This window comes from Pholis gunnellus (genome assembly GCF_910591455.1).
Source record: "Pholis gunnellus genome assembly, chromosome: 16".
Classification (NCBI taxonomy): Eukaryota; Metazoa; Chordata; class Actinopteri; order Perciformes; family Pholidae; genus Pholis; species Pholis gunnellus.
The window spans coordinates 10745642-10759492 of record NC_136543.1 but is presented as its reverse complement, the minus strand read 5'-3'; the positions used below and the strand labels follow the sequence as shown (position 1 = coordinate 10759492).

The 13851-nt window shown below is 39.7% G+C and overlaps 1 protein-coding gene across 1 annotated transcript; it reads right to left on the bottom strand.

Moving 5' to 3' along the window:
- Positions 1-2378: 2378 nt before the first annotated feature.
- Positions 2379-13535, bottom strand: grinaa (glutamate receptor, ionotropic, N-methyl D-aspartate-associated protein 1a (glutamate binding)). Its single transcript, XM_079176479.1, has 7 exons — positions 13469-13535; positions 7189-7528; positions 6585-6700; positions 6245-6445; positions 5875-6003; positions 5220-5363; positions 2379-4178 (listed from the first exon to the last, which is right to left on the bottom strand). The coding sequence occupies exons 2-7, from the start codon at positions 7490-7492 to the stop codon at positions 4029-4031; spliced, it is 1044 nt and encodes a 347-aa protein (XP_079032605.1). The 5' UTR covers positions 7493-7528; positions 13469-13535; the 3' UTR covers positions 2379-4028.
- Between the last annotated feature and the right edge of the window lie 316 nt (positions 13536-13851).

Genomic DNA, 13851 nt, shown 5'->3' with positions numbered 1-13851 from the left:
CTCATTGGTGGACATTCACGAAGCTTTCCATCAATCTCAGACCTCCGTGTTGAAAAGTGTTGACATTATATGATCAGTTTACCTCTATAAGACACGCTACATGCGGTCTAGTGCTCATTTAACGGGGTTTGGTAGTGTAATTCAAGAAAAACACAGCGCAATTTACCACCGGAAGCGGAAGTATAGCTCCACAAAGACGAACACAAATGTCAAGATGATCACGCCACATCCGGCTTTCGCGAAGTTCCAAATTGAAATTCGTGCTGGCTTGTTCAGAGCAGCGAATACGTGTAATACGAACTACAGGACTCAAGCTGATTAGGTGAATACTCAATTAATACAACAGCCAAATTACCTAAACGTAGATTTTCATAGAACCATACCAAAGTGCCGACATGAGTGCAATTCAACACGAAGACGGAAAGACGCGACAGTGAATTTGCTCACTTCACTTTGTACCTTTGTCTTGACCAAAATACGTTACAGTAGGTTGAAAACGTTTTATAAATGTTTCTTAACTCATCTTCTCCGAAAGATGTCGCTATTGGGTTTGAACAGACCTAAAACAGTCAACTAACAGCTAACTTTTCTCTGAAGTAGGTCATAAAATGTGCACATAATTAACAAAACGTGACAACCTCAAGTCAGTCAAACACTAACCTTGTTGCAGTCTTCTTAATTTGCCCATCAGCTGTTCAACTTTGGGCTCCAGCACTTCTCCACCTGACAGCAGGGCATAAATAAATATACTTTATCAGCCTTGTTTTGGTGATTTTCAAGATTAGTTTCATTAGTACTTTGTAACACGTTACCTTCTTTCAGTGGTGTCACATTAATCAAGTCCTCAAGGTTGATTCCTGTTAAATAAAAATAAATGTTAATGTGAGATAAGTGTCCCATGCCCATGAGCAAATGTTAGCTAGCTTAACTTTAATGTGTATCTTCAGGTGTCATTAGCTAACGTTACACAGTATATAAAGTCAACTGTTGGGTGGGTTAGGGTTAAAGCCTTTCCTTTGCAGCTATGTTGAGGTTTTGGCTCAGACTGACATAACATTAGCTGTCAGCAGTTATTAGCCAACATTGACCTTTCTCCTTTAGCTAGCATTAATGACTTTTAAAAATGACATGACACTTAATTAACTGTAATATTAGAACGATTAACCAGCTATAGAGGAAGATACTAAATAATAAGCCCCTGTCTTACTATTCTGCATTAATACTATTAATACTTTATTCTAAAAGTTAGCTTTAGCTTAATCGTTAACGTTACATAGCCAGCAACAACTGGATGACCAATTCTACCACTCATCTCCATGAATAACGTTATGTTGACGATTTATTACATTAACCACTAAAGTAACTCAGTTAATTTAAATCTTAATTTCAATGTAAGCCGTCTAACCTGCAGGTTCGCTCATATTTACTCAGCCAGCAGAGTCTTGTCCTTAACTATGAAGATGGCGGAAGAATTACATTTTTACTCCCGAGTCCTACTTAAAGGTACGTGCGCGTGAGGATGGAACACGACGTTTGGCGCCAAAGGTGCGCGCGCTCCACAGTAGCAGACTAACATGTAAAGAAAAGTAAACAGAAGAAAAACAATTACTGCCTGTCTACAATAGCTTTATAAACAATAATGAATCAGGTCCCATTGGCTACCACATGGTACATTTTATAAGATATAATGCAATTTATATTTTGAATGTCCACATTTACAGTTGGACACTTAATATAGAACTCCTGTAATTATATTTCAGCACAATGGAAATATCAAGCCTACTTCGTTTTTTTAAAATATTTTGATGACATTAATCTTTTTGCTCCAAATATGTAACAAGGTATTGCGAGGTATTTATGTTTAAAGCGCTCCTAGCATGGATATTATGTGTTACAATATGTTTACTTGTAGAAGGTTGAAACTAAAAGGAGTTACTGAATGTATTGTGCACTGTGAGAGAAACTGCTTCTTCTCCTCTGTGGTCTTCTTCTCCTCTGTTTGAGAAACTTTTGAACACAATAGTATGCACTATTCAAAAGCCTTAAACTGACCAAGACTAGATGTGTGAGGCTGATAACTTAATGATAAAATGGCTATTTATCTTTGAACACGTAACAAAAACTCACACAACATGGACTTAGTGGAGCATTCTATGACTGAAAAAATAAAGTCTCAGCTCTGTGGCTGACAACCTATAGAACGCAATGGCAAAACGTTAACTTAAAAGTATATCTTCAGGATTTGTACAGCAACTTCTTCTGATCAGCTAAATTGACTGATCATTTTGGTCAGTATTTAAAATCAAGAACACAGCCAGTTTAATTTTACCAGAAAAAACCCTCAGGTAAATGAACACACACACACAATTCAACACCTTTCCATTGTATCAGTTTTAATGAAAAGCAAACAGTAGTGTAGAGGAGTGTGGATCCACTTTGATTTAATGCAAATATACAATGCAAACAGACCTACAAAGCCCCAAAATTACTTTACCTATACACATCAAACCACTAAGGAGTTCTATGTACATTTACACATCAGTTAGATACAAACACAAGAGTTAAAAAAAAAGTTTAACAGCGCCGCCAAACAACACTGTGTCTCTCCAAAACAGGAATACCTGTATAGTGTGCATTATCAGCACATGCAAATGAGAGGAGAGGGCCATGCAAGAGGTGAAAAATCAAAACAAAAGTTACAAAATAAAAAATGTTCATGTTAAATATATCCCTAAAGTTGTGTGTGTGTGTGTGTGTGTGTGTGTGTTTGCAGTGAGCATTTTGGCTTCCAGTGCATGATGATTCCTTTAGCTTGTGAGTATAACCAGAATATGATGGTTTCATAATCACTTCAAGTAGCAAAGTCCTTGTACATTTCCAAACAACAGCAGAAGCAGGTGTCTTCAACACCATCTTAACAGCAACCTCAAAGCAACTCTGTTATCTACATCAAGCTCAATAAATAGATACGTTATATGTCCGTCACCCATCGACTTTAAGTTCTGAAATTTGGGTCAGCTTGGTATGGAAAGTGGGCAGAAATCTCAATACTTCAACTTTAGTTCACATTGTGATGAGAAAAAAACAAAAACATATACAGCACAACATTTTCACTTCACGTTAATGACCAGATGAGAGCAAGAAAAAAGTCAAAGTAAGGGGACATCTCAGTTCGAAATCATGGAAATGATTTCAAAACATGAAAAGACATTCCGTAAGAATATATAATTTATGTTCATGTTTGCCACATCCAACATCGATTTTCATTCTTTTGCCATTAAGAGATTTAAATTACTGTACTGGGTATGTGTCCTAATATCAGTGCATATTCTCCCAAAAAACAACACACCCGGGGTGGGAGGGGGGCGAGGTATCCTACACAGTTATACACTTAACTATTTACAGCTGTGACAGGCTAGAGAGAGAGAGAGAGGAGTTCCTCCGGTAGCTCTGAAGAACCATAACACAACTTTAGTTGTGCGTCCAATGTTGCCATGCAGAGTTACTTTACACCAGCGGGCTCAAAAGGAGAGATACGTTTGGGAAAACAGACTGAAAGAGGAGGGTATTTTCTAGCACTAAGTTCTTTTCAGGCAAAGCTGGTTTGCATCAATATTAGGCGCTTTGGATACCGTCCCCGCTCGTTTTCTCTTTAATCTCTGCAGCAAGGCCAAGCTGAGTGCCACGCATTCACAGGATAACATCATTTTACAACGTATGTAAACCGGAAGTTTGGGGGGGGGGGGGGGGGGGGGGTAACGCAGCCATGATGTAGCCATCTGTGTTAGTAGAAGCACAGTTACAGTTACAGCAAGCGGAGTGGTCAAATCGAGGAAAAGACGAGATCTGTGTTAAATAAATAGTGTCCCTCTCGGTTGGATTTTATGACAGGCTGCGCCGGTTCCACAGCACAACCGCGGGTTGTACGTGTGATAGGAGAGGCAATGAAGTGGACCGTGGGAAAAATGTTAAAAGGAGTTAGAGAGCATGTTAGCAACATTTCACAATAAAGGGAGGAATTCTCTGTCTCATTCACGGGAGCGTCCAACAATAGCCAGGATGTAGAGGAAAATGTTGATGATGTCGGTGTAGAGGTTGAGGGCAGCAAAAATGTACTCCTCTGGACTCAGAGCCAGCTTCTTGTTGCCCAGCAGAAGCTGAGTGTCCACAGCCAAAAACTGCAGAGAGGAGACAAGGAGGGAATTAGTCAATTCAAGAGATTTACTACACTTTAATCAGCTATTGTTTCAGATGTATCAAATATATCCAAATACTGTCATAAACTAAAAGACCAGGATATACAGTCAACACAGACATGTCACAAATACCTCAAAGCACACGTTCATATACTGTGTACATGATGTACATTTGGTCAATCAAAGATGTTTAGAATACATGTTTGTATAGATCACTTTAAGTGAATGTTGTGTTTCTAATGTTAACCGCGCGATCTGCGCAAAACAAAAGATAAATCGATTGGCACCGCTGAGCGGCCAACACCCAGAGCAATAAAATCCTTCCTCGCAATATTATAAACCACTTTGCAATACGTTGGCGCCTGATTAACCTTCAGTCTCGTGGATCTATTGATTCACTGGATCGTATTTCGTCATCCCACAGGTTCACAGGTCACTCACACCAATGCTAAATGTCCATACAGGCTTTGAGAGAACATGGGTGTCACACAGGATGGTGTTGGTAACACCATAAGGATCAATATCAATTATTCTGCTCGGCTTCAAGAGTTGCTCTTTACACATCAAAATTGTCTGATTGAATTCTACTCTGCGTAGAGGGTCTACCTCCTCTGTCGTCCCAAAACGCATATTTTATCCTCTGTATGATGAAATATTCATGCCGTTTTAACAACTGTTTTGGTGATATATATTCAGATGCTGATAATAAAGTCAGTGTCCCATGTTCCTCTTGCTAAGCAGACATCTTTTTCCTGCCCAGTTTGTGCTTTACTCTTCAACAGTCTGCAGATGTAATTATCCCTTATTGAGCAGAAAGTTAACTGGAAGGTGGGAAATCGTATCGTATGAAATTACACAACTGGAGAATCTACCTTTGATGAATTGAACAGCCCTTGCTCAAGTAATGACATCCAAGTGATTATTACTGTTGTGCTGAATAACAATTTTATAGCATCAAGAACTAAATACAAGCAACAGTTTGATGTCATTTTTTAAAGAACACAATGCGAGTATTAAACGTACGCAGGTGAAGAGCAGAGCCCCCAGTGAGGCATAGACGATGTGCAGGATCCTGTGGCGGATGAAGATGCAGAGGACGGAGAAGAGCAGCAGCACGATCAGGCAAACAAACAGCACGCCCCGACAGGAAGTGAAGTCATACTTGCTCTGTGGAGACAAGATAAAAAATAAATATGAGCCGAGCGATAAGACATGAGAATCACAACTTTAAGGACTTAAAGACATTTATTTATTCATAAGACTCCCAGAGCTCGTCGTTTGTAAAGGGATTTCAACAGTTTTCATTGAAAGTCTGTCATTGTAAATCACTAAAGAAAATTGATAATTTAGTAAAATAGTTTAGTTTTAAAATGGTCTGGAAACATAAATGGCGTACCGTGTGAAAGCCCCCACATCAGCTCTTTTAACAGCTTATAATGATATATAAATAAAGTTGCTACTGTAAATAACACATGCTCAGTACATTTAGGAAAAATAGACTCCAGAGGGCTTAACAAGCAGCTATAATATATATATATATATATATATATATATATATATATATATATATATGTACAGTATATGTATAAAGACAGTGATAATTCTGTGGGCCGTGTGCGAGATTGACTGATGTTTCTCTGTAGACATTTAAATGCGCGTATTCAAACTGTGTGCTGACCTGTAGTGAGAAGAGCACGACAGTGAAGCAGACCACTGCAGTGATGCCCACGGCCATGATGACGGTCTCTGTGTCATAGAAGCTGGCAATCATGCCCACCATGTAGGAGAGACTCAGGGTCAGGATGGACTGCAAGACACGGAAAACACACGTTAAAATCAACATCACTCAAGACACACTTTACATGTTGTAGATTCAGGTACTGATGATGGAAAGATGGACCATACGTCTGTCTCAAAAAACAACACACACATCTATACGGTCTTTAGTATAGATGTCTGGAACGCATGTTCGATGCAGCTCTAAACTGACTTTTACGATGACTAATCCATACTTTTTTTTGTGATTTGGTATTGGGGCGAGTTCTTACCAGTGCAACCAAGTTCCAGGGGTGCTTGCGGCGGAACTCTCCACAACAGCTGAGGACGATCAGAGACACAAAGAAGACGGCGTAGGACACGTAGTACGTCCATGGATGGCGCCGCACAAAGTACTTGGCCTCGTCGACAAAGGTGAAGACGGCAACGAACGAGAACGTGACCATTAGCTGCACTGTGAGGACCAAGAAGACCTGGTGGGAGGGAGGATAGACGGAGAGATGAAACAATTATGTTTTGGTTGCATTTCTATATTATTAAAGTTATATTTTATGCTTTATTTTCCCCCTTTATCAGACCCATTTAATCTGTTTGTCATGGTAAAGAACCTACTTTTCTGATGAAGGCTTGTCTGATGGTCTTGTCCTCAAAGCCGGAGTCGGTGAACTCCTCGTTGTCGTAGTAAGATGGAGGCCCGTCGCCATGATAACCAGGACTGTCAGTAGGAGCTGGTGAAAGACAAAAAAACAAGGACAACGGTTTGTTTTTGTTTTGTTGTCGGCCTTTCACATTATTTCCAAAGGCTTGCGCAGCAAAGCGCTCAATCTGGCTGAACTTTGGCGCAGTGTGCTCTGGCATTAAACAACTGGCAAAAAAGCCAGGCCGAACAAATGGACACGTGTCTGTGGTGTTTTCGGCACACTCTGATTGTAGTATTGATCTCATTGATTGCCCGTTCGTCTGTGTTGAGCCTGAGCTAAACTAGAGCAAGAGGTTTTCTTGTCGTTCTGGATAACGTTTACAGTTCTTCTAGCATTCACAGGCCTTTAGTGTGTAAATGGCATGATGTGCTCACCGTCATAGAGGCACTTTTTTGGTTCTATAATGGTTTATCACCTCTGAGTCACATTCAAGTATCTAATAACACAGAATAAGGTGGGCTAGAAAGGGAAAAGTCTGTTTATAAATGCCTCACATCTTTGGTTTAACCACTCACCCGTTGGGTCACCGGGAAAGCCTGGCTGTGTGTGTCCTTGCTGATAAGGCCCCTGAGGGTAGGGCCCCTGAGGGTAGGGCCCCTGTGGGTAAGGCATCTGAGGGTAGGGACCAGGGGCGAAGCCGGGACCGGCCTGGGGGAAGCCCGGCTGTCCGTAGCCGGTGGCTGGAGGGTACGGACCCCCTGGGGCTTGGCTGTAGTTGGGAGGGGGCATGCCGAAGCCTGGCTGAGGGGGTCCATAGACGCTGTTGTGAAGTGGGTTGTTCTCACCCATAACAGGGTATCCACTCTTGTCCTGGGACATGATGTGGGCGATGGCTCACTCTGCTGCTAGAACAATCTATGAGATGAAGGGAAGGAAAATTAGGATTAAACGTCTGCATCCAGCACAAACGATGTAAATCAAAATCTTATGTTAGCAGTATGAATATTTATACAATGTCAACATCTTTCTACATATCAAAAGTCTCAGAGAAAAAGTAATGATGGTTCAGTATGTAGGCCAAACTGGCAAAGACACAAGCCCTGCATATCCCTGATTAAAAAGGTGACTGGCAATCAAACAATGTTGCAGCAAAAGAGGACAGAGGTAGTGAGGACTATAGCACAATCCAGCTGTTTCACCTTCCTTTTCTGGGTTGATTTGTTTCTGCTAAAATATGCATTTTGGTCTTCACATGGTCCTGTTGAGGACAAACCCGGAAAGAAAACTGTCATTGATGCTGAAACTTCCAAGGAACACGGGGACTTTGAGAGAGAAAACTAGGCTGTGAGGGATGAGAAGGAAAACCACCAAAGGCCCTTTCAACGGCAAAGACTGTTGCAACAGCTGGAGTAGTGTAGAGCGCAAGAGACCGAGGTCACAGGGGACGAAATCAAGGCCTTGAACTGTATCAGGGAGGATCTGCCACTACAGCATCAAAGCCAAGAATACAAAGAAAGAGGACATTTTAATTCTAATATATTCAGTTCGTTGATGTTTGACCTTTTTGCTGAAAAAGTGACTTTGAGAATTAATAAAATGAATCAGAGTTGCTGATTAATTTTCTTCCGAATCATTTCAGATTGATCATCTAATTGTTTTGACTCTAATGTAAACCCCTGAACTGTGTTTTTATGCAACTTTTGAAAGGATTTTGTCATTGTGACACTTAACCAGAGGTTACAGCTGTGGGTCAACCTGCTCTCAGTGGAAATTTCATTCATAATTACATAAAACTGTCAATCCCACACACTAACGTTATTGATTTAGCCAGCATAGAAAGTAAAGCAACGGATGAAGCGAGAGTATCATGTATTATTAATCTGCTTTGATTCAGGAAGAGGCCTGACGTATTGACCGGGTCAACAGGTTTCTGCGCCATTTACATTTCAATCTAGAGCACGAGGCTAATTGGCCATGTACATGCATGACACAGGGCTGCACACTAGAAAACAGAAATCTATACGCAGGTGAGGTCAGATTTACAAGTTTGATTGGTGCTTTAAAAAGTGTGCTGTGCAGGTTTTACATGAAAGACCTGTTCGCCACTGGCAGGGCGGGAGCCAAAAGACATTCCCCTAATTGCTGACTGTAAAAGAAAAGCTTGAGTCTGCAGCGGACAGACTTCACAGTGGTGATAGACAGTACAGTTGTATAAATCATGCAGGCATATGCAAACACAAGCAAACACACCCTCAGTCCTCCTTTTGCTATTTCTTTCACACACACACACACACACACACACCACCATATAAATATACATACATGAGTACAAACATATTCATTCAGTGGCAGATTAGAAAGCTAAACATCCAGCGTTCTCACACTCGCTCTGTCGTTCTCCTCCCCTCTTTCTAGGCCACACAGTGAGCGTTATGCAACACTGCTCTATTTCTCCCTGGTAGACGCAGCCGGACTCCAGTGTGTGTCCTCCTGATGTCTGTCAGCCCATCGCGGGGACAGTGCAAACGAGAGACTGCAGACAAACATGGCCGCTGCATACAGACCGTCTCCATTAAGATCATAACAGATTACAATCATCATCCGAGGAGCCAAATCCCTCCCCGGCTTTCCGGACAACAATGGTTGGAGGGGGCATATAGTACACACAGAGTACAGCAATTTTGTTGAAGAATGTATTTATCCATCATGGAAATGTTTGCACTGCAGTCCATATTGTTTTTATCATAAAGGATCCCTCTCTTGACCTGAAATGATGAGCATCCTTCTCTGTCATTCTGTAACACGACTGAGGTTTTGTTTGCTTGCGTCACACAAAGACGGAGGACATCTGGCGTCTGAGCGAACCCAGAGATGTAACTGAATAACCCATGAGTCCTTAACTGATCATGTGACACACATCGTCAAGGCATGTGATCCCTCCCTGTCCAATGTAAAGCATTTAAGTTTGTAACTGTGGACTCGGAAGCGCTGAGATCACATTTAAAAGAATCATACCGATGTACGAAGCAACAAACTGCGCTCCGCGTCTTTTTCCATTCATATATAAGTGTTTGGTCTATTAAATGTGAGAAAAATATATGCTCATCACGATTTCCTTAAACTCAAGGTGAAATTGCCTTTTTTTTTTTTTTAACCAAAGCTCAAAGATATTAGTTTATTATCACTTTATTATCACTTATCATCAACTTAATTAATCTATAGTTACAACTTGTTGTGAATCATAAGTTTCGATAACACAGACATTTCTAGAATAACACGATAATGACAATATCATCAAAGTATAATTTTAAACAATAATTGAATTATTACCCAGTCCTTATTCATATTCCTAAATAAGTCATGCAAGTCAACATAAGTGATTTCTTGGAGCCTTTTATCTGTGCATGATGGATTGATTCATAGTAACACACCACAGAGTGAAGAGAATATCAGAAATGAGCACGAGCTCAGTCTTCTCCTCTGATACATGGAGCTGTAATCGCTTAGAAACGACTTGATTTAATAGTCAAAAAGTGTAAATAAACAAACAAAGATAGAGTAAATGAATAAATAAATAACGCTGGTCTTTCTCGAAGAAAACAATATCAAGGCTCTTCAGTAAAGCACATTAAAAGTCAGTGCCCTGTCTGCCAACCACACAAGGTTAATTCAACGACCACAATAGTTTCACTTCCACGTCTGTGGTCAAAGGGAATATTGTCAATACAGTCTCTCTTTTTTTGAGAGGGGTGAATCAGTTTGAGGCACAGTTTGTGTTCAGCTTTACAAGCATTACGTGGGTGATTTCAAATCCTCTTAGGAGAGACGCTCCGACGCTAGATGGATAAGGACAGTGCCACTATCTGCTGATAGCTATCGCTAGGGGAATTAGGTTAAGGGGGGGGGGGGCTAGCCAGAGAGCCCTGTTAACACAATTAGGCTAACACAATACCTCCACAAACCCACATACAACATCCTATGTGCACTCCAAAGCAACACCAGGAAACACAAAAAGCAGTGGGGCCTATACAGAGGTTCGTGTGTTAACATCCGTGGAGCCTCAACACGTTAAAAAAGAGAAGTTGCGATCTTTGATGGAGGATGACTTAGATAAAATGAAAATACCACTTATTTTACAGATCAAGTGTACAACGTTTGATATGCAATACTTTAAACCAACATGTAGAACTATCACTGAGCGATATCAGAAATAAAATGCTGTTTCACAGTCACATGATGAGTGACTAATTCTGTGGTAAACAAAAGTGTCATGAGGTCGTTTCAAACACTGTATCAAACACAGATGCAGCTGAATTTTCATCTAACTCCTCAAAGCACCATTAGGACCACCTGGTGGATAAATCCCCCACCGAGTCGCTGCCTATCTGCCAGCCGATGCAGCACTCTGGCAAGATTGTTGTCATTGTGACGCGCCGTGTCAGCAGCTCTTGCTACGTCAAACCTGCAGACACCTCACCTCGTGACAGACGGTAGATTAGCATAGTATGGTGACATACTGCAACCATAGTGAAAGAATTTTCAATTTTTCATAAAAGTGTATAGGTTTTATACCAGTTTATCTTGTTATAACACATTTTTAAGTTTCTCAGTTCAAAATGTCACACATTATTAAAAGGATAAAGTTTTCTCGTTGAATCAATATAAATAAGATAACAGGACATAAATGTTGCTACATATTGGAAGTGTCTTGTTGTAAGAAGAAGAAATTAGTTATTTCTCCTGGTGACAACAACACACCGTCCCCGCATATACCAAAGCACGGCTAACTCATCACTAGCTTAGAGCTGAAATCAGTTATTATTATTATTATAGAGTACGCAGTTGGCAATTGCTGGAAGCGACATTAGCAAAATAAGTCATCTATACTATTATTTATCTTGTCTGGTCAATATAAACCAACTGATCCTTGAAAATCTAACTCTTACCGAACAGAAGTGTAAGCAAAACACACTTATCCTAAATGTTAATTAATTTAGTGTAATATGGGGTCTAGACTGGAGACAGCATATATTTGGAGATGTGTGGATTAATCACGAAGAAGGCCTAACATAGAATCAGGATATGGGTAATATTGTGGCATTAATATTGTTGTTATAATATTGCATCTATTCCAAGCATGTCGTTTATTGGTTTAGCCAAAAACAACACATTTCATCAAAGAGCAGTTAGTTTCTCAATTGAATACAAAACAATATTAGGGTTGGAACTAATGATCATTCTACTTGATTAATCAATATACAGGACTGTCTCAGAAAATTAGAATATTGTGATAATCCCCATACGTGTGATTTAGTTTACTGAACCAAGCTGAGTGTTTTTCAAGGCTCAGGAAACCCTTGCAGGTGTTTCGAGTTAATTAGACGATTCAAGTGATTAGTTGAATACCCTACTAGTATACTTTTTCATGATATTCTAATATTTAGAGATAGGATATTTGAGTTTTCTTAAGCTGTAAGCCATAATCAGCAATATTAAAAGAATAAAAGGCTTGCAATATTTCAGTTGATTTGTAATGAATCCAGAATGCATGACATTTTTGTTTTTTTAATTGCATTACACAAAATAAAGAACTTTATCACAATATTCTAATTTTCTGAGACAGTCCTGTATGGTTTGGTCTGTAAAATGTCAGAACATTGTAAAAATGTTCCATTACAGCCCAAGGGGGAGTCTTTGCATGTCTTGTAATGTTTGACCAACAGTCCAAAATAAATTCAGTTAAAATAATATAAATCAGAGAAAAGCAGCAAATCCTGACACTAGTCCTTTTTTATTTAAAATGACTTAAATGATTAATCTCTTATCAAAACGGTTGTTTTATTACCTAATCAGTTAATGGAGTAAAAGTTGAGCCATAATACATTTTTATTTCATGACATAAACGTTAAATATACCACTACTAGCTCTTGGTAGGTGAAAGGATCTGCTCGGTTGTTATCTTATTATTACAAAATATCTTTTTGTAAAATTAACCATCCTGTTTAATTACAGTATGAAGCATAAATGATTGTAATAAAAATGTATTATATCATTGACATCAAAGAAAAGCTAAGAAATGGACAAGGCTGCAACTAACAATTGCTTTTATTATCAATTGACATAAAAATCATTCATTAAACTAATTAATGGATTGTTTGTTCAACTAAATATCAGAATATAGTGAGAAATGTCTGTCACTATATTGACTGTATTAAATGCCTAAATTTAGTCTGACAAATATTCAGTTTGTGATCATAGAAATTAAGTTTACAAAGAAATACAAGTAGTAAATCCTCACATCTGAGAAGCTGGAACCACTGAATGTTTTTTTTTTTTAAATAAAAATGTAAATCATTTACTAACCTCCTAACCCTAACCACATAACGTTATATTAATTATATGCAATGTATAGTGACTTAAAAACACACCGAAATGCACCAGTCTGGATCAAAGAGGGATGACAAGAGCGTTATTTAAAGGACCAGAATCATGAACCACAAACACAGAGCCTCGTTTTCACGGTGCACCTGCAGCGTTAGGCCTCACCAGGCACACACTGCGACACTGATAGCATCTGTTTGTCTTTTTGTCAGCTCCTTTTTAAGCAAAATGTATCATATTTGTGTCTTAATGCATCCACCTCGGTAGAAATGAACCGTTAACACCATCTGGTTGTGTTATTAATTCACCGCTTTCTGTCTCGCGGACGTTACGACAGACAGGATGATGAGCGATGCTCTAACCACAGCCTGCTGTAGCCGCACAACCGGCATATTTATTTTAAAACAGCTTCTACATAAAAAGACACGTAGACACACAACAAACGTAGCCGCTGCAAACGTGTAACGCACGTACCTTTACTGTCTTTATGTCAGAGTGTCTGCCGACATTAGCTCTGCCTCCTCCTCCTCCTGGTCTCTGGACTCGGACTGAACAACTGAACCTCTGACGACAACAACACGACGTCGTCACGTGGTGTGTGGGGAATCTCCGCGTGTTACAGAAAGTGACACAATTTATCTGCGCTCCCGCCATAATGACGCAGTATTTTTAGTTATGGTCATATAAGAGCGAGAGAGAGGGATGTGCAGTTACAGTTCTGCACGTGCTTTACAAACAAAATACTGCGATCGAAGGATCTAGATCGTGGAGGGTCCTGCTGCATGATGCACAACAACAGCACTGTAACAGCTGTAGTAACTGATTACTTTACAAAAATACAATGAATACAATATTAT